This window comes from Emys orbicularis, chromosome 4 (genome assembly GCF_028017835.1).
Source record: "Emys orbicularis isolate rEmyOrb1 chromosome 4, rEmyOrb1.hap1, whole genome shotgun sequence".
In the NCBI taxonomy this organism is placed as follows: Eukaryota; Metazoa; Chordata; order Testudines; family Emydidae; genus Emys; species Emys orbicularis.
In genome coordinates, this window is record NC_088686.1 from 89411732 (window position 1) to 89434181 (window position 22450).

A 22450-nucleotide genomic window follows, 5' to 3' on the forward strand; every position below is an offset into this window, starting at 1 on the left:
CATACTGTAACTGGGATATGTAGGAATGTTTGATTTCCGGTTTGGTTCTGCAAGTTCTAATTTCTTCCCTTCTAATGTAACTGGATTTTAAAATAACCCCTGAGGCTACTCCTGTCAACCCCTCCCTTTCATGTTCACTTCAAAACCATGCAGCTTGAACTGGGCTATGCTGCCAGACACAGGTGCATGCCTCTTCTGTTTCCAGTCAGAGCAGCAGCCAACACAGCACAAAGCACCAAGAAGTCTCAGTCGCCCCACTGTGTTGCAGGGCCTTTTAAGTACCACTTATGAAGGTGGCTGGTGGTGCTGCTCCCTGTGCCATATGGCTCTGGGTCCTTCCATTTTTCTGTCATGAATGATGAAGCCATTTTCACAATTTAATGATTCACCAAGGGATTTGGGTGGGGTTTTTTGTTTGATAAAAGCGAGCCTCAGATGTGTGGCAAAATTAATAATGCAGCCAAGCCTTTATTAGATTGGATTAGATAGTGAGGGATCAGCTTTTACATATTAATGCTTCACAAAAGGCTTAAAATAGGATTTAGTATGAGCAGCACACAGACACCTCCCCCATCCCATGTAGACGTATGAATGGAAATAGCCCGTTTCATCACCTTTTCTCGATGACAAGCAAAATTGCTATTCTAGCACAGCTCGTTGAGATACACCGCATTATGAACAGGACCAGCCTTAAGGCTAACAGCACCCTGGACAAGCACAGACAAAACATAGGCATTGGGGATAAGAGTTCACCTCTAATTTTGGTGGTAGCTTCTTGTATTTGTCTTGCTTAGCAGCTAGGTTGGTAAGCCTTTCTGATATTCATGGAACAATCCCAGGTTCGTTGGGCCTATTCTGTTTCATTTGAATTCGGAGGCCATTTCAGCAAAGTAATTAGGCATGTGCTCAACTTTGAACACGAGCCTTCCTATCCCTGTTTAAGTAATTAAACATGTGTTTAACTTTGCATCAAATGTTTCCTAAAATACCTTCAGACTAATGCAATGCCATCATCATGTTCTGAAAATATTGAGACACTTTAAAGACAACTTGGAGACTATACCTTTTGGCTCAATCTTGAAGAGTCTCTGGAAATGTGAAGTCTCTCTCAATACTAGTGAAGGGTAAATAAAATGGGATTGGAAGAGAAACACTAAATGATATAAATCTTAAACTTATTGAGAAGTTCTGTTTTTCTTCATGGTCAGGAGTATGTCAGCTTGGTGACATATCTGCTCCTCACCTTGAAAAGGGTTGTGTTCTTAATGCAATGAATATAAGCATTTAAAACAGTATCTCCAAATAGGTGTCTCAGAATTCTTGGACCAAGTTAATTGACCAAATTCTCAAGATCACACACATCAGTGACAATGCTGAACGTTGCTCTCCTGTATTGCCACATAACCCATGAAAATGTTTGCATATGGTGGGCAATGTACAGTGATGGATGGTATTTTGTCTAAATATTAGGACTGTCAAGCGATTAAAAAATTAATCGCGTGATTAATAATGTGATAAAAAATTAATCGCACGATTAATCACACTGTTAAACAATAATAGAATACCATTTATTTAAATGTTTTTAGATAGTTTCTACATTTTCAAATATATTGATTTCAATTACAAAACAGAATACAAAGTGTACAGTGCTCACTTTATATTTATTTTTGATTACAAATATTTGCACTGTAAAAATGATAAAAGAAATAGTATTTTTCAATTCACCTCATACAAGTACTGTAGTGCAATCTCTTTATCATGAAAGTTTAACTTACAAATGTAGAATTATGTACAGTAAAAACCTGCATTCAAAAATAAAACAATGTAAAACTTTAGAGCCTACAAGTCCTTGTTCAGCCAATTGCTCAGACAAATAAGTTTGTTTACATTTGCAGAAGATAATGCTGCCTGTTTCTTGTTTACAATGTCACTTGAAAGTGAGAACAGGCGTTTGCATGGCACTATTGTAGTCAGCGTTGCAAGATATTCACATGCCAGATGCGCTAAAGATTCATATGTTCCTTGATGCTTCAACCACTATTCCACAGGACATGCGTCCATGCTGATGATAGGTTCTGCTCGATAATGATCCAAAGCAGTACAGACCGATGCATGATCATTTTCATCATCTGAGTCAGATACCACCAGCAGAAGGTTCATTTTCTTTTTTGGTGGTTTGGGTTCTGTAGTTTCCGCATCAGAGTGTTGCTCTTTTAAGACTTCTGAAAGCATGCTCCATGCCTCATCCTTCTCAGGTTTTGGAAGACACTTCAGATTCTTAAATTTTGGGTTGAGTGGTGTAGCTATCTTTAGAAATTTCACATTGGTATCTTCTTTGCACTTTGTCAAATTTGCAGTGAAAGTGTTCTTAAAGCGAACAACGTGTGCTGGGTCATCATTCGAGACTGCTATAACATGAAATATATGGCAGAATGCGGGTAAAACAAAGCAGGAGACATACAATTCTCCCCCAGTGAGTTCAGTCACTAATTTAATTAATGCATTATTTTTTTAATGAGCGTCATCAGCATGGAAGCATGTCCTCTGGAACGATGGCCAAAGCATGAAGAGGTATATGAATCATTAGTGCATCTGGCACGTAAATATCTTGTGACACCAGCTACAACAGTGCCATGCAAATGACTGTTCTCTCTTTCAGGTGACATTGTAATTAAGACGTGGGCAGCATTACCTCCTGTAAATTTAAAAAAAAAACTTGTTTCTCTTAGCGATTGGCTGAATAAGAAGTAGGACTGAGTGGACTTATAGGCTCTAAAGTTTTACATTGTTTTGTTTGAGTGCGGTTATGTAACAAAAAACCCCTACATTTGTAAGTCGCACTTTCATGATAAAGAGATTGCACTACAGTACTTGTATGAGGTGAATTGAAAAATACTATTTCTTTTATCATTTTTACAGTGCAAATATTTGTAATAAAAATAATATAAATTGAGCACTGTACACTTTGTATTCTGTGTTGTAATTGAAATCAATGTATTTGAAAATGAAGAAAAACACCCAAAATATTTCATAAATTTCAATTGGTATTCTATTGTTTAACAGTGTGATTAATTGTGATTAATTTTTTTAATCGCGATTTTTTTGAGTTAATTGCGTGAGTTAACTGAAATTAATTGACAGCCCTACTAAACATAGAAGTTATGATTAAATCTGAGAACCATATCTAGTTCTAATTAAGGCTGGATTGTGTACCCATGTTGCTGTGAAGATATAACACCCAAGTTGGAATTCCATGGGACACAGTACTCCCCAGTAGACATTGTTACTGTGTCTCTCCTTGGCCCCAAGCACACAAGTATGAGCTTAACTTTAAGCATGTGAGCATTCCCACTGACTTCAAGTTAAGCATGTGCTTAAATGCTTTGCTAGACTGTTGTAGAATATGTGACATTCAGGGTCTTTGCAAATTCTCAGGCGTTGAGCCTGCAAGCTGTTGCAGAGCATGCAGTAGAGAAAACAAGGTGGTTGCACCTCAGTGCCAGTGTGAGCAAAGACTTCATGTCAGCACAGTTAGTGTTGAACACTCTATTTAGTCCTCAGCACCATATGAGCAGTGTAGATTTCAAATCACTTGTCTTCCCTGCAGAGTTAACTCAATTTATAACTTGGGGCTTCCCCCTAGTTTAAGTCCTGTACACACACAAACCCTTTTAAATCATGTGTGGAGGTGCTTTTAACTCAAGTTGGCTGGCCCAAGAGGGGGTATAGACTAAAGCCTGAGTTAGCATGATTCCTCAGCTGTTGACACAAGTACTGTGTATAGAGTGCACACAGGCTAATTCCACATGAGTACCACTAGTCCTCCAATGCTTCCCACAATTCTCCCCGTGTGCCCGGAAAAGACAATTCCCACAATTCACTAGGATAGAATTAATAGAGTAGCTCATCTTAGTGTGGTGCTAAGAAGCATGGGATGTGCGTCCAGAATTCTTAGTGTCACACATGAGAGAGTACAGTGCCAGTGTGGACACAGCAACTTGAGTGCTATTTTGCAGTCTGGCTGCTCTTGCTTGTGCTAGGGTAACTTGAAAGGACTAACTTGAGTGTTGAGAACATGAGCTGCCTGGGAACGTTGTGAAGACCAGAAGTATAAGTGCGCTCAAAAAAGAATTAGATAAGTTCATGGAGGATAAGTCCATCAATCGCTATTAGCCAAGATGGTCAGGGATGCAATCCCATGCTCTGGGTGTCCCTAAGCCTCTGACTGCCAGAAGCTGGGACTGGATGACTGGGGATGGATCAGTCGATAAATTGCCCTCTTCTGTTCATACCCTCTGAAGTGTCTGGCACTGGCCACTGTTGGAAGACAGGATACTGGGCTAGATAGATCATTGGTCTCACCCAGTACGGCTGTTATGTTACTCTGCAGTGAAAACATACTCTGTACCTTCTCTGTGGAGGATTAAGCCCTTATGAATCTCTACCTAGGGTGAAATTCACCCACTAATTTGGCTGTGCGAGTTCTGGATGGACTAGTGTTGAGGGAGTAATGTGGGCTGAGTGAGGAGAAGTGGTTGGTCAGTTGGGTCCATGATTACACAGACACAGTATTCCTATGCATAATTCATATGGGTCACAAATCCTCTTCCCAAGCAAGGGCTGGTTTAAAGTGGTGGCTATACCCTGCCAGTGGGTTGTCCCAGCAAACCCAATGGTTCTCACACATAAAGTTGTTTCATTAGGTTTTACATGAGTGTTGTTGAATTTCAACCAGAAGGAACTAAGAATGCTGAAATACACCAAAAAGGTATCCACCATATTGCACATGTTTTCACTGATGACAGCTCCAGTCTTTGCTTAAAAGGCTCTGGAAATGATGTGAAGATCACAAAAGGATAGGAAGGGGATGGTGAACAAAAGTAAACAGAGTGTATTAGTTTGGTCTGAGATTGTTTGGGAATGGGTACAGGGAATGCTGTTCTTGGTGAAAATACTTAGTTCAGTAAATATAGGAAGAGAATAGAAAAGTAGGAGAGTTCTTCTCTCCTAAGGCTTAAAGATACAAGTGTGCAGTGGTGAGAGATCCTGGTGATCATGCGGAAATGCTCACCCAATTGCATGCCTAGGGTTGTGCATATAGCTGCAGCCATTGCAAGCCAAATTCTGCCATCAGTTATATGGGTATAAATTGACATTGTGGGCAGCACAGTAGAAACACATGCTCAGGCTCAGTGCAGAGCAATAGTTAATAGAGCAAGCAAGATATTAGGCCATATTAAAAAAGGGACAGAGAATAATAATGAAGATACCAGAATGCCACTAAAATCACTCAGTGGTATGCTCTCACATTGAATACTGGGTTCAGTTCTGGTCAGCCCATCTCTAAAAGGGAGTGAACAGAAATAGAAAGGTCCAGAGAAGGGCAATCAATGTGATTAGAAGCAAGAGAATGCATCCGTATAAAGGGAGATTAAATAGATTATTAGGACTATTTAGTTTAGAGAGGAGACGAATAAGAAGTGACATGATAGTTGCATATTAAATAATGAAGAGTGCAGAAAAGGTCAGTCAGGCGCTCCTAATTAGCCTCTCTCATAATATGTGATCAAGGAGATATCCAGTGAAACCAAGAGGCAACCCTTTAACTCTGGTAGAAGGAAATACATTTTAAAAAACACACTACATTATTATCATGTGGAACTCATTGTAACAAAATATTATTGAGGCAAACAATGTAGCAGGAGTCAGAAAAGGATTAGAATGAAAAGAATATAATCTGCAATTGCATTCGCTGGAATAAAAAGGGATAAGGGATATCTATCCTCATTCTTCAGGACATAATCAAACACTAACGACCAGGGTTTAGGACAGAACTTTCTCGATTACTGAGAAACATCTGATACTGGTCCGAGCTGGAGACATGAAACTGGACTAGCCATACCATTGATCTGAACCAGAATGGCAATAACACTTACGTTACTAAATCCAGAGTACCAACATTCACTCCAATGGAGTTAATTTCAGAGAGTTATATCAGTGTAATTGAATTCACCATCTGGCCCTGCATGTGCAGTTATGAACATCAAAAATGAGAGCAAAAGTAGGCTGTAAATTAGAACTAAAGATTGGACCAAATACCCTGCTGGCGTACATCACCAGAGAACATGGCCATAGTCTGTACAGAATGACACAAAGGTGTCCTTTCATAAAACTTTGGGATAAAGCAGTATAAACAAACATACGATTTAGCTAGATGAGATACCTCTGGGTCCTCCACATGGTAAATATATCACAAAACAACTCCACAAAGCATTTTAGATTAAAACACACTGGATTAATTCTAAAAACAGCAAGTGCATCTAAATCAAGAGAGAAAAGTGGGAATAACAAAATGAGACCAAGATCTTTAGTCAGGTACTTTGAATGAGCTACTCTTGTTTTGCAACATGATCTACCAGATTATATATGTAAGGACTGAGGCATCCCAAAGCTAACGTATTAGAAAGAATGAGTCAAGACATTAGCTAGACCTAGAAGATTATATTGAGCTGTAAAGTGAAACCCCTGGGTTGAGTGTTATCTGCCCATGGATCAATAAATGTCTTCCAGCAATGCCAAAAATATACATTCACATTTCAAAACCAGCCTGTGAGCAAACAATGGAGAGGGCAGCTTGATAGCCACATAGGGCCACATCTGGGTCATTAGAGTCAGTGAGAATTTTGCCATTGTCTTCTAAGTGGCTCGTAGCAAAATAAAGGCAGGAGTTATTATGCATTATTGATGCACTGGATTGTTAAACTCAGCCCTGGAGTTTCACTATGCCACTCAGTCTAGCCCTTCTAGATAATGTCTAGACTCTTTCTGGCGAATCAGTTAGCTTTTGGGTGTTTTGTTCTTTCTTCCACATATGACCTGATGGATCATGTTGCAAAACAAGTGCAGATCACTGAAGTACTAATGCTCTAAACCAGATTTTTATATACTTGTACCTTGATGCAAATTCAGATGGATTTAGACTTGATAAAAATAAATTAGTCTGGAGAAAAGAGGAGGCTTAAATATCTGCCTTAAATCCATCAAGGGTAGAATGAGCAGATCATTTGTGGATCCTAGAGAATCTACCAGAAGAAATGGTCTTCCATACAGAGGCTTCTTGCCTCTGCACAGCCCCCTGGCCTACTAGCTCCCCTTGAAAGTACAGTTCCTGTAATCACTATCCAGGCTACTAAGAACGCACCATACAGCCTGCTGTCCCCAGAGCCCTCTTGGAGTGGGGGTTCTTAGTGAAGCAGCTGGGGAAAAGGTATGTGCAACTGACAACTAAAATTGTGGGAGGTGTAAGTGTTCGGCCAGTGCTCAGCACATCTCAGGATTTGGCCTAATGAGAAAAAAGCATAGGCGTAGAGACAGAATCATGGTGGCAACATTTGCAAGATGATTCTAGTAAAAATCTTCATGGGAACAAGTCTCTGGACATTCTGGGCCAGATCCTGGCCCCTGCTATGTCCCCTGGAATTGTTCTTGCACTGAAAAAGAAATGGAGGGCTGGCTTAAATTTGCTGTCTGGGAATTACACAAGGGATTTCCTAGGTCATGTAAAGACAGTGTAGCTAGTCATATACCACCTGCTGATGATATTCTGCTGTAGATATGCTGGGGATAGGAAAGAGTAGGATAGGTTGTGGGCACAGGATGTTACACTCCAGTAATTGTGGGCTGGCAGAATAGTCCCATGGAGCATTATCAACTAGGCAAGTTAAAGCTGCCTTGCTCTGACTTGCACTGGGAGATGAACTAGCCCTGGCTTCCCTCCAAATCAGCATGGTGGAAAGATAGCAGAAAGCCACCTATATTCATTCCTCGGGTGCTCAGCAAGCAGACTTCGAACACATCTAAGGATCTGGTCCTGGGAGTTTTTGCATTTTTTAAAAATAAACTGCTTTCATTTGTAGCAATAGTTGTACTTTTCACAAGGGTGGATAACGTGCATCATCTGGGAGGATGGGGAGGTGGTAGGTGCAATAATAGGCATCTTCCCAATCCACCAGCCAATCCACATTTCTGGATGCCAAATACCTTGCTTCTTCCACAGGAGGCAGCACTCCCACCTCACTTTGATAGAAGAGTTTGGAAAAGGAAACTCATGGATTTTCCCTTTACCTTAATCTGCTCCCAAAGGGTTTTCTGTGGTAACAGAGATCTGGATCTAAGACATCAAAGCACTGAGGAAAAAGTTGTTATATAGTTGTCCAGTACTAAATCTTGAAGTCCTTTTACAGTTTCGACTCAGTACCTGAAAAAGGCAAAAACCTCATTGAGTCACATTTGCAAACTTTCATTTCAATAACAAAATATTAATTCATTTTGGCTTTCCACAAACATTCCATTTTTGTTTTCAAGAATGAATGTGGAAAGGCTACATACTGTGAATACTTGTACAAAGGCATTCACACAAATGTGCACACTGGAAGTGTTCAAACAATCGTCTGGAAAAGTATGGGAGTTGACTGGTCCAGGAGCAGAAACAACAGTAAGAATGACAAATTATGAATTGTGAATACTCCAAGAAATGGTGATGATTAGTAGTTTGTAAGTAACAAATAGGCTGTGAGTAATTCACTAAGAGAATAAGGAAACAAATGTGTTAAATAAATTGTTCACTGTAAACAATGCACTGGATTTAGGACTTAAAGATTTGGCCAATTAAGAATAAATCACCACTTTATTTGTATAATCATTTACAATTAAAACACAGTTATAAGCTTCAGTAATATAGTAATTGTTATTTTATGATCCTTAAATAAATCCAGGTTCGCTTCTTGGTCACATAATAACTGGGCAGTTTCTTCTCAGGCTTCTGCTTCATGATCAGAATAAAATGCTGTGTATTATTTTGATTTAATTTACTGTAACAATATAGATATTAATAGTTGTCTCTCTATTTCTACGAACAACCTTGGAAACAAACTGCTTCATCTTCAATAGGTGATTTAAATAAAATGGAGCTTGGCAGCTTTTGGCAGTGAAATACTCTTTGTTCCTTTTGTAGTTTAGAAATAGTTATGGATCTGAACCAATTTCCACTGAAGTCAATGGGAGTCTTTCCAATAGCTTCAATGGGAGCTAGGTAGAGCCTTGTGTGTATAAATAATTACATTTTTAATGAAATTTCATGAAAAAATGTTAATAATTTTGTTCTGTCATTTGTCACCTGGAAATATCTTTTTAATGGATTTTTTACATTAAATGGCGTGTTTTAGATTTGAACACATTAAACCATTTAGCATCTTTCAATTTAAAAAAGTCTCTCAAATAACCACAAAACTTTGATTTTCAAAATTAAGGATTTTCTTTAATAGTAGGATAATATTTAGTGAAAATAATTTATATTTAAAAGGATTCTAGTTTTTGATTTTCATAGGGTTTTTACATAATGTTTTTACATTCTGAGCATAACAGCTATGGTTTATCTAGCAATTTGTCAGTGCTATCAGTGAATGGTATCAATAGAACTATGTCAGTTTACACCAGCTGAGGATCTGACACCTAATCTGTAAGCATATAGAAATAACTCTTAGCTTTTGAGTATCATCCTAATAGCTTTCATTCACAGTCCTTGGAGTTAAACACATGTCCACATTATCAATACCACAAAGGACACCTCCAAACCTGCACTCCTGCTCTATGTCATATCTCTAACCCAATCAGCCACCCATCTGCCTTTAAGGAATTTGAATCTTTTTTGGCATGTATCTGTACTACCATTATTTTCAGTTCAGTTTGGGATCTGGTGTTTCTTCCAAGGCAGCAGCAAACAACGTCTACAACACTCCACAATGCTGTGTAGTCATACAGTGCCAGCTGCATGCCAAAGGCAGCTGACAACAGCAGAGCTGCAGAGTTGTGGGGATGAGAAACCCAGAGATGAAGAACATTTATTCTCTTTCATTTCCCTCAAAGGAGGGCTATGAACCAATCAGTTTAAAGGCAAAAAAAAAAAAAAAAAAAAAAAAGTTCCCTCTGCAACTTCTTTCCATTTTAAATCACTTTCTTCCTGAGTCATCATCTTTTCTTTCCCATCTTAACTATTCCAGTTCCTCCTCAAAATTGCTTTTGCTGTTATTACTCCTTGTATTACAGAAGCACAAATAGGCATACCTGTTGGCATTCCAACCTGCCAATGTGTGTTAGCATCAGCTGAACATTGGAGCTCAGTAATCCTGGGTTCTATCCCTGGCTCTGGGAGGGGATTGCATCTAGTGATTATAGCAGTGATTGGATATAGGATAATCTAAGACCATAGGTTTGGCACACTCACTCTGAAAGGGAGTATGGCTTCTTGGATAAGACTTGGGCCTACCTGATAAGTGACCTGAATTATAGTCCCAACTTTTCCTGAAGTGACCATGTGAAATTTATTTCTAAAACGTGGAGTTAATACTTGACTGATGTCTACACTTGAGGTATGAGGCCTTGTTTGGTAACAAGGGTCATGAAGTGTCCAGAATTATAACTAGCAGAGATGAGGCCATAAACGTGTGATTTCCTGTCACCCAGTTTAGTGCATATTTCTCTAGGCTACAGGATATTTGGAGGAGAGGTCTCTCTCTGAATATTGCTTGACTTGCTGGTGCAGCAGCAGAACAGGCAAACAGATTCCATTCCAATATACTGTGTCTAAGACAATCCAGTACACCACAGATCCCCCCCAAGATAGCCCCATTATGGTAGGTGCTATTCGGAGTTCCTTCAGTTCCCAGATGTGTTTCAGCACTGTTTGTGCTGGCTTCCATAGTGCCATTTCTTTAGACTCCCATTGGATCAGGCCCCAAAAGAGAGACCGCAAAAGATTCTAGATCCTGGGTAAAAAAAGGTTAAAGTGTCTAAGTGACCTAGGAGCCCAAGTGCCACTGACTTTCTCTGAAATGGTGAGGTAATATATGGGTGAACTGAAAAACCAAGTAGGATGGGAAGCAGTGAGGAAAGATAGACAAGAAAAGATGGTGGCAGTTAAGGGAAAACAGGATTGGGGAGGGTGGTAAATAGAGTAATGCAGCAGTAGCAGATGTTTTGAAAGATGGTGCTCTTTGGTGCAGGGACCATCTTCTTGTTCTGCATTTGTGTAGCTCTTAGCACAATGGGATCTTGATCCACAACTGGGACTCAGAGGTGATACCATAAGGCAAATAATAAATAATAATAATATTGCTGAGATAATGTGGATAGGAGCTAAGTGTTTTAAATATAATTGGGGGAATCCTGATATTACTATAGACCTATATGTGTTTTAGAGTAAGACCAGAATATAGTGTGCAGATGAGTGTAATTTAAAGGACCAGAACTTTGATCACAAAGGACTTTAATTACTCAGATATTGATCTAGATAGGATTTCAGTAAAAACAGAGGGAAAATATTTATGGAAATAGTGCATATTTACTTTCTTATCTGCTCTGCTGAGCAGAGTACAGGATTAGAGACAATTCTGAACCTAATTTTATCAGATGAGCCAGGTATGAGAAACAGGACTGAAGCTAAGGAGCATTTAACGTATATTGATCAGAATATTATTAGAATTTAAAATACTAACAAGGGTGAGAACTAGAAGGAAGCAATCAACTGATTTTGATGTTAAGCAAACTGATTTTGTGTGACTATAACATATCCTGAGAAAATTGCAACTTCAATTCCCATCTGTGGGTGTCATCTATTAAAATGGGAACATTAAATATATACTTAGCAATGTTATAAATGAAAACTATCCTGGTTTAGTTCAAACCAGAATAAATGTCAGCTGTGGACTATGTGGTTAACCAGGGTTATATGAAGTAATAAACAGAAGGCTTATAAAAATATAAACACTCTGCTAACGAGGAAGAATATGAGATCTGTGGAGAACAAATAAGCACAACAAGGTCAAAAGATATACGAGCAAAAGGAAACACTATGTTCAACTGCAGGAAATAATGAGCTGTTTATATACGTGTGTGCGTGTAAAGGCATAGGCAGATATAGAAGGATAGATTTACTCAAGACTTAAGGTAATATAGAAAACTGGCTCCCGGAAAACAGTAAGGCATTAAAATGGTGTTACTATTTTTAATTTTGCAACAGAAAATGAGGATAAAGTGCTGCCTAAATCCAGAATAATAATTTTTGGTGCTGTTTTATCCTAGATTTGAGTTCATATCTATTTAGAATAAAAATAGCAGGGGAACAGGTTTTTAAGAGGCTGTGTTAAAGCGTGGTACTACAATTAAAAATGACTTGTTATTAATAGCATTGTGGGGTTCTCTGTTTATTGTGTCATCTGCTTATAACTGCTACTGAATGTTTACTGTTATTTGTAGTTCTAAATAGGTCCCATCTGGGAGATATAAGTTTGTGATCATTCTTTGGGGGGGCATCTTCCTTCCTCTTCTAGAAGAGGACAAGTTTAAGGAGTCAACTTATATCTGTTTGGTGGAGACTGAAACAAAGGTCATTCAGGGAAATATAGCCTTAAACTGAAAACTAAACTGTGGAAAACAGGCTCTAGGGGCTAGAGTCTGAACTCAGTTATAGTGGTATAGATATAGAGTCACTTTGCCAAAGCAAAAATTTACACTGATTTAACTTATAAGGAGGTGGTAATTTCCTGGCCTGACTGCTGAAGAGAATGGTGATTTCCACTGTTTTCAACTAAGTTGCATTGATTCACACCAGCTGAGAGTCTAGCCCAAGGAGGTGCATCTGTGAAAGAACAGACTTAAAAGATGTGCATTATTATTGCACGAGACACTTAGCTAGATGATCTATTCAGAAAATAAAAGGAAAAAACCAAACCAAACCAAAGAGCCTTTCATCCCTGCCTATGAATAAAATAAAACTCACCTTGCATTCTGTTTTTGCCACACTTGCATAGGACAGTTACAGTCTATTGCTCTAGAGAGGTTGAAAAAACCACTCTAGAGCAATAATAAAAATGCATTTTTAAAACAAAGTTCCTAAGAAGCTGAATTTATTCTCATTTGTAAAACAAAAAAAATATTTTAATATGACATCACTGTAGTATGCTTGAACATCTGGGAGGGATCTGATTAAAATGAAAGGAAATGAACTGCACATGCTTTTGATGGGATTCATCAACCAGGAAACAAAACCTATACTTTAAAAAATGAAGAGCTAACACAGAATTCAGGCATCTAGAAAAAAATACAGAAAATGTTGCCAAGCCATGCCATAAATATATCCTGTAGGAAGCTAGACATTGTTTAAAGGGTTGATAGGAGACAGCAACAAAGAAGAGAAAAAGGGGTGTTGAGAGGTATATAAACAGAGGCCTCTTCCTGTACAGCTGCCCTTTACCATTTGTCAAAATTAAAAGTACAGTATATTTAATTTTCTATTCAGGGATTTGTATCAGTCTGTAGACTTAAATAGATATATATGAAACAAACATATCTTTGGAAGAATTCCTCCTTGTAACTAATCATTCCTTCCTGCTTGTTCAGATTAAGGCCTGGTTCTCACTAAATTTTGGTCATTAGCCAAAGATAATGTTGACAAATGCCTTGGTGACCTCTTTCCCATCAATCAGCTCTGGATGTGATAGCAAAATGTCATGTAATTGGAGGTCCCTATGATTTATTTTAGCATTATATTTTTCATAAATAAATGGTCCAGCCTTGGCCACTGGCTGCATCCCCTTTGTGTTGCTCCAGTGGCACAAAGGGGACCCTTGGCTGGTGTAATGATAGAATGGCCGGTTGGTTGCTACCTGCTCCCATCCCACCATCCACCCAGCATACGGAACGTTTCTGGGTGGACAAGTAGCATGGGCCAGGAAAGGAAGGGGACAGAATGCAGAGCCAGAGGTTTACTGAGCTCCAGCAATAACCATCCAGTGGAGTTGGGCACCTCCTTTGTCTCTCATAGATAAGGCCCCTGCCTCATCATGGTGCATGGTGTCCTCCCTGGGGAAGCTGGGAATGTGCGTCTCAATATTCTGTGCCACAACTCTGAAGCACTCACTCTGTGACACTTTCTGGGCTGGAAAAAAAAAGAATAATTTGATTTTAAGAATGGGCATTTTTAAAGGAATCAGTTTTTCAACACAAATCCACTTGCAATTTCAAGGTGACAGAAAGAGCCATATAATGAATATCAAGAGACAAAAGGGACAATCATATAAGGCCCAAGACAAAGCCCACTGAGGAATCTTTCCATTGAATTTTGGATCAGACCCATAATAAATGTCAAGAGCTAGGAGAAATGGAAACTAAAATAGACAGCTGAGCTATACAGTCTTGCAGACTCTTCTGTAGTAGGGAAACTGGATGGCTCCTTCTTTGTTGGATCTTGTCCTAAAATATGATATAATCATAGACAATACAGAACAAGATTTCAGTCTAGTCACTAGGTAACTGTTTAAAACATTCAGATTGTTTTAAATCTTATTATCATCATGTAGATTTTGTATTAACAGACATACCCAACAGGAATTAAGGTTATAAATGATCTGGTTTAACCAAATGATCGCTGTAGGTTTCACATGGTATGTACAAAAGTTGACATACTTTTTGGATAAATGTGGTTTACTTCAGACAATTAGTTAATGAAAATTTGAATGCTTTTTGAGCACTGCTGTAGAACTGTTATACAGTCATATAAGCCATTCTGAGCTTTTATAATGAGCAGGCTATGGAAACAAATGATATTTTAGGAAGAATATATAAATTTCACAAAATTACATGGAATACCCACAGAATCATCTATGCTGTAGAACTCATTAATTACACAATATCTGCAAACCACTTTAAAGATGAGAAGATTTATATTGTTTACTTTAAGCACTATTATTAAAGGCCAGATTCTGATACACTTAGTAATATTCAGTGGCACCAATAAAACTATTTGAGGAGTAAGATGTAAAATTTGGTCCTAAATTAGCAGGAATATTGTATATTGTTAGACTGCAGAATCAGAGCTTTGAGGCAAACAGATATTGTACTGAATGTTACAGTGGGTCATTTTCTTAAAGTGGAGAAGAGTTTGAATATTATTGTTATATTTCACATCTGTTTGTTTTAAATATTAACAGGCTAAATTGTCAATAATCCACTGTCAATTACATCAGTGGAAGTCCGTTAACATCAATAGTTACTTCTGATTTATACCAGCATCAGACAAGAGTCAAACACTTGGGACCTGATTTTCAGAGGTGTTAAGCACATATGCAAGTCAAAAGGAGTTATGGGTGCTCTGTAATTTCAAGATGAGGCCACTAGTTTCCAAGTAGACACTGTGTTTAAACAGTGTACCCGAGGAAGAGATTACATTACACTATATTAAAAATAATGACATTTCCCCTAATTTGGATGTTTTATTATATTTAAATAGATATAATGGAATGAAGAGAATAACAAAACACCTGAAAAATCATGGTATGATATGGTCTAACCAGCAAAGTTTCTGGAAAGAAGTATAGTGTGTCACAATTCTCACAATGTCAGCAAAATGTATGCGTGTAGGGGTGTGAAAAAACACCCCTCCCCTAGAGTGACATACCTTTTGCTGGCATAAGTGGTAGTGCACAGCGCTATGTCAGTGGGAGAGCTTCTCCCACCAACATAGCTACCACAGCTTGTTGGGGGTGGTTTAATTATGTCAACAGGAGAGCTCTCTCCTGTCAGCATAGAGCGACTACACGAGATCTTACAGAGGCGCAGCTGCATCAGTACAGCTGTGTCTGTGTAAGGTCTCTAGTGTAGACACAGCCTTAGAATTCTTTAAAGGTGTCAGTAAAGTAGTGGGTAAAAGAGAACCTTTTAACATCATTAATTAGACTTCCAAAAGGCCTTTGACAATGTCCAGTGCTAGATGCTACTAAAGAAGTTGAATGGACATAGGGTGAGAGGCAAGATATTGTGATGGATGAAAAATGGGCTAGGAGACCAGAAGCAAAGAGTAGGACTGAAAGGTCAATTTTCATTGTGGCCAAAGGTTAACCATGGGCTGCCTCAAGGTTCCATACTAGGTGTCCATGTTGTTTAACATATTTATTAAAAGAAAAGAAGAGAGGGGAATGAGAAGTGAGGTAACAACATTTTCAGATGATACAAAAAGTTATTTATGTTAGTCAAATCCAGTGAAGACTGTGAGGAGCTTCAGAGGGATTTAATCAAGCTAGGTTAATGGACAACATGATGGCAAATGAAATTCAGTGTTGATAAATGCAAAATAATGCACACTGGAGAAAAACAATTAAACCAACCATATACATTACAGAGTTCCAAATTAATGGTATCAACTCAGGACCTGAGTGTCATTGTAGACAACTCAATGTGCAGCTGTGATCAAAAAAGGAAACAAGACATTAGAATGCATAAAAAATGGGATGATGAAAAATACAGAGAACATTATAATGCCTCTATAAAATAAATGGCGTGACCTCTTCTGGAACAGCATGTGCATTACTGGTCATCTGTCTCAAAACGGTATTGATGAATTAGAGGAAGTTCAGAGAAAAGCGATTAAAATGATTGCGGACCTGGAAAAATCTTTCATATGTAGAGAGATTGTAAAGACAGGGATTGTTTAAATTAGAAGGGTGATGAATAAGAGAGGCATGATAAAAATATGTAATGGCAGAGAAGGTAGAACAGGAATTTCTGTTCTCCATGTCTCATAATGCAAAAACAAGGGGACGGACATTCAAAGAAATTAAAAGATAAGAAATTCAAAATTAATAGAGGAGAATTTTTTCACACAATGTTTACTTAGACTGTGGAACTCAATGGGAAGATGCTGAAGTCAAAGTCATTGAAGCCAAGAACTTTGGAAGATAAAAAAAAGTGATTGCACATCTATATGGATATCAAGAAGGTTCAGAGTCTTCATAATTACTGATACACATTTTGGAAGGGATATTAAACCTCATGCTTTAGGGCTTAAACCAATCACAAACTATTACATATCAAGATGAGCCCTATGTGTGGAGGGGAACCGATTATGCTGAAGTATACAGTGCTGGCCACTATCAGGGAATACTGGACTAGATAGACTGTGAGTCTGCTCCAGTCTGGTAATTCCAATGTTCCTCTGTAAAGAATGTTCATTTAACACATGTGTGTGTCGTTTTGACCACTACTGCTATCATTTCCCCGGTTTTCTTTTACAGGGTGTTTGGGGCTGCCATATTGCTGACCGCCACTCTTAATATGCTAATACCATCTGCTGCTAAGGTGCATTATGGGTGTGTCATCTTTGTCCGGATCTTGCAGGGCCTTGTAGAGGTATGGAAAAGAAGTTGGAGTAAGAAGAAAATGTGACTGTGGATGTTCATTAGTTGCTAAACAGCAGTCTTTGTTTTAAGTGAAAAAATATGATTCCAGTTAAGAGCTGAATCCTAGTGCAATGAAATGCAGCCATTTGAACTGTTAGGTTATGTTTTCAATGTATCTTTCTTTCACCTATAAAATTACATGGTAAAATCCCCCCTGTTCAGAGGGACAGCACAAGGCATACACACTATTTAATTCCCACTTAAGCCAACGCTGCATAGACCTTGATCTGGTGGGTCTTCCACACAGGGTAGTTTGTGGACCAGCACCAGAGAATGAGCACTTTCTTTAAAATCAAGTTTGTGTTTCTATAATAGGCATTGACCATGTACCCACTGACATCAGTAGGAGTTTTGCAACTGAGTTCAATGGGAGCAAGGTCAGGCCTGTATTGTAAATTTGATTGTCTCATTAACATTTTTAGACCAGATTTGAATACATGGTCTCCAGATCACCGATGCACCAGTTTTGAACACATCTTATTATATAAAGACCTTAGATTTGGGTGAACAACCTACGTGCAAGGTGGATACTTTGAGTACTACCCATATTTTCATGTGCAAGTTAGGTAGTGAGGCATCCAACTATATAAATTTGCATGCACAAATACAGGCCCAGTCTTGCAAATTAATTGATGTATGCAGATCTTTACATCTCCTGAGGAAGTGGGAAAGAGAGAAAGAGGACTAGGAGATAAAAAGTAAAACAAGATATTTTTAGACTTGTCACATTAAAATATCCTCTTTCCCTCTTTGATGGAATTCTGTATGCAAAACTCGCTTCTGAATAGGATTGTGAAGAACGTTTGCAATGGATTCTGGAAACCTCATAATTGGAGTTTTGCATAACTTGTTGCAAATTCACAAAAAAATGTCCAATTTGTAAAAAAAGAAAAGTTTTGAATTTAAAAATTATGTTCAGTTGAAGATCAAATGTTACATTCAAAGAAGGAAAAATACTACTGTTCTAAAAATATGCAAAAATCCAAATTTTAATGTGTAATTGGCTATTAAGTGAACATTTTGTAAAAACTTACTGTATATTGCAAGGTTGCAAATATGGTCCATAAAAATATTAATAATCTGAGTGAAATTCTACTATTTTTATACAATTAAGGCTGAACCTGTGTTGAAGAGAGAGCAGTCATTTTAAAATGAAATCAACTAACATTGTTCAGATTTCCTTTTTCATATGTGCTTAAAGAATTTATTACACAAAGACATTGAGAAGAATGTCATCCCAGAATCACACTGCTCTTGTTTTCTAGGGTCAGGGTGACGGGAAAGTGGCTGATTTTTAGCTTCTATGTCATTGTACTTTTCAATTATATTACTGGTGGCTAGAACTTAGGATAGCTCAAGTATGGTCTGAGGGAAGAAACCTGGGTTTAGGAGAAGTCAGGAGGTCCTGAGTTTGAATGCTGGCTCTGCCATGGATGTGATGGGTGGCCTTGGGCATGTCACTTCACCTCTGTGCCTTACTATCCCCACCTATAATTATTGTAACCACTTATTTCACAGGGGCATTGTGAATATTAACTGGTTATTAAATTACGTATGGTGTAGTAAACGTATAGGGCTTGATCTAATTTCCATTCAAATCCCTGGGAGTTTTTCCATTGTAAAATGGGAGTTGGACTGTGTCCATGCAGTGCTATAGAAATGCTAGTATAATTATTAGATCATTATTTTCTTTATATTAGTTTTAAACAGAAATAAATGCATAAACAATACTAACTGACTAATTGATCAGCACATGTTAACTTGTGGAATGCCCACTCCACAGGGTGTCACTTATCCTGCCTGCCATGGGATATGGAGCAAGTGGGCCCCTCCTTTAGAAAGAAGTAGGCTAGTAACCACTTCTTTTTGTGGTAAGACACCCTTTAATATTGTCCTCTTCTCTTCTCCCCTCCTATCCCAACTGCATTAAATAGTCCAGTAGAGAATGTATGTCCATTTTCAATCATGTCTTTCTTGTTTTATAGGTTCCTATGCAGGAGCTGTTATTGCAATGCCTTTAGCTGGGATTCTGGTGCAATATACTGGATGGTCTTCTGTGTTTTATGTGTATGGTATGGTAGTTTTTGTTTACCTCCCACCATTACTACATGAATCTAGTCTGTACTGTTAACGGCTTCATTATTTTCATCCTATGTTAATAAAGGAAGACTAAAATTTGAGTCTAAACATACAACCTAGAGAAATAGGTGTTGGAGGAAGGGAAAATATGAAGGAATTGTATAATTAGAATAAGAAGCAATGGGGTCTTAAACAGGAGAAATTTCAGCTGATGAAAGCGAGAATTACTTTTATGATTATGGTACAAACTAAATAGGAAATGTTGTAGAATCACCAATTCACGATGCCTCATTCTCCTCTCATTTACATCAGTGGAAATCAAGAGTAGCTGAACTGAGATTGAGTGGCAGATCTTCAGATGGCATAAATTAATTAAGCTACACTGATTTACACCAGTGGAGTATCTGGCCCATGGAGTTAATTATTCAGTGTAAAACTTGTATGAAGTAGAGAAATAGCCCATAAAGAGTGAGAATAGATCTGAACTACTGGGAAAGATTTTGAGGAAGTTTGAAAACTGCCCTGCAGTAGTGCAGAGAACTGGATTAGATGTCTCAAAGTGGCTATAATTTTTAGTGCTGTATTAGAAATTTATAAGTCAGAAGAAAGGCCAAAGCATAATGGTAAAACATAAACATACACTCTGCGTAACCCCACTGAAAACTTGGGGTGTAAGGTATGGGTTGAATTTAATCCTAAGGGTTTATTTCTTTAATCTAAAATGACTTTTAGCCAGAATGAATACCTCCTTATGGTATAATATAATTAACCAAACTAATCACAGGAAAAAATACAGAATACACACACTGCTCTAATTAACACCATTTATTTCACATGCCTCCTAGTGTATCACACCAACAGAAACTAGAAAATTTCACATAAGAGCTGTTACTTAGACAAGACATTTTTAAAACCCATTTCAGCATTGGTACGAACAGAGAATAAGTTCACTCAAAATGACACAGAAATGTGGTGGAAACAGTGCCACAATCTTATATTTTTCAGGTAAAAAATGTTAGTGTAGTGAATTACTAACAGTGACATAGGATAAGTAGAAATGAAATTTCACTCTAGGTAGAATGAAACTCTGAAGCGGTTTCCATGCACTGAAATATACCAGTGGCTATTCAGGATTCAGTGATTCTCCATTTATAGCGAAGTCATTCTGTAAATGAAATGACAGACTCTCTATGGGTCCAACCCGGCAAACACTTCTCACCGATAGTAAGTGTTTGTGGTATCTGGTCTTTGTGAGAACGACACTGTAAAGAAGGCAACCCCAAATGCCATTGAAATGAAATATGCCGGTGTTTTTCCTCGTTGGTTGCTTTAGTGCGTTTGTATTTCCTTTCAAGATCCTTCTTCCTTTTACATTTTCAACAGGGAGCTTTGGGATGGTCTGGTATATGTTTTGGCTTTTGGTGTCATATGAGAGTCCTGCAAAGCACCCAACAATCACAGATGAAGAGCGCAGATACATAGAGGAGAGCATTGGAGAGAGTGCCAACCTCTTAGGTGCAATGGAAGTAAGAACTTATATATATTTCAATCCTTACATACAGTGGCATCAGATTATAGCATGGTTTTTGGGTGGAGAGGAAAGGGGTAAAAAACTTAATTGAGTTAACTCCACTCAAGATAGACGTACTTATTCTAAACAATTCAACTCTCCAGAAAAACAAATTCCATCAGAAATGTCTGTATGGCTCGTGCTATTACATAAAGCATACAAGGTCTAACTCTTCCCTCCTTTTAATGGGACTACACATGGAGTAAAGGACTGCTCTATATAAGGGTGACAGTAGATCAAAGCTCAAAGCTCTTGATCATCAGAAAAGGGGCCTATGCCAAATGAAAAGGGTTTGAGCTAACCTTTTCACATAGTTGGCAAATCTCATGAAGCTTCTATTCCTTTAGCTACCATTCCCCAAATACCCCCCTTTGCAGCTTCCTTCACTTCTTTGCTAGCTTCCCAAAGCATCTTTCTGCTCTCTCTGCATCATCCCCCTCCCTGCCTCAATACAATCCTTGCTATGTACAGATATCAGGTACATAGCCTAATTTATGTCCAATGAGTTTGTTTTTGCACAATAATACAACAAATACCATGCTATGGAATCACTGATGTTCAGTTAATCTACATCTGTTGCATTTTTCAGTTCATTTTTTTAAAATCAGTGTCTAAAAGTGGCCTATGCTAGGAGTGATTTTGAGGATATTCCTTTAGGATCCATGCTGTCTCCCTCACAGGTGCAGAATAGCTGCCATAGAGGGGACCTTGAAGGTGCTAATCCTCTTTGGAGCAGCATTAACTCCTAATCAGACATGGTCTCTGTGGAGTTTTCCTGATATTTCAGGGAAAGCAGGAGCATGCTGTGGAGTGGGTGTTTCTCCCTCACACTCCACTCCAGATCTAATGCCTCACCACATGTGGAAACCCTGGGGGTTGTTGGGCTCTTAATGATGTTTCTAGGTCTAGGGCAGATGACAGTGTTTCTGTTTCCTTCCCATTCTATCCCTTCCCAACCATTTTACTGTTAAAATGAGGAACAGCTGAAGTAGAGGAGAAATTAGGATACACAGTGAGATGCTGAGAAGTAGAATCAGATAGGGTTGCATCACCATCTGGTCTAGTCTAAGTTCAATTTGTCTGAAAGCTTATGTACTGAACTGAGAGAAGCTCTCACAATTCTGTGCCTCCAACTATTGTTTTTAAATCACAGTATATAGCTTAACTGCAGAGATGTAGGGGGATAATAGTTCTCACCTTGCCACAGCTTTGAGAAACAATTGTAACTTCATTACTTAAGGTTGATTTCAAGAAGAAAGACTCTAGTGGAATCATGAGGACCTTTCCAGTTATAATAAACACCCTTTCAATGAACAGCCTTTTGGGCCCTGTGTAATCTGAGATTGTCCTATACAGGTTTACATCTCAGAGAACCCTGTGAAGTCTGGTATGAAATGGAGACATTTCTAACAGCCATTAAGTAAACCTGCCATGCAAAATGAGCACTTTCCCATTCCTTTAATTTCTAAAAAAAGTTTAAAGAAATAGCTTTACAAATGCTAACTAAGGAAAA

General features: G+C 38.3%; 1 protein-coding gene across 1 annotated transcript in view; it reads left to right on the forward strand.

Annotated features, from left to right (window-relative positions):
- Positions 1-22450, forward strand: part of SLC17A6 (solute carrier family 17 member 6) — a 49825-nt gene that overhangs the window by 13985 nt on the left and 13390 nt on the right. The window contains exons 4-7 of the mRNA XM_065403209.1: positions 17124-17238; positions 19072-19159; positions 19274-19360; positions 20751-20893. Of these exons, the coding sequence (XP_065259281.1) occupies positions 17124-17238; positions 19072-19159; positions 19274-19360; positions 20751-20893 (433 nt within the window). The remainder of the gene's footprint in view (positions 1-17123; positions 17239-19071; positions 19160-19273; positions 19361-20750; positions 20894-22450) is intronic.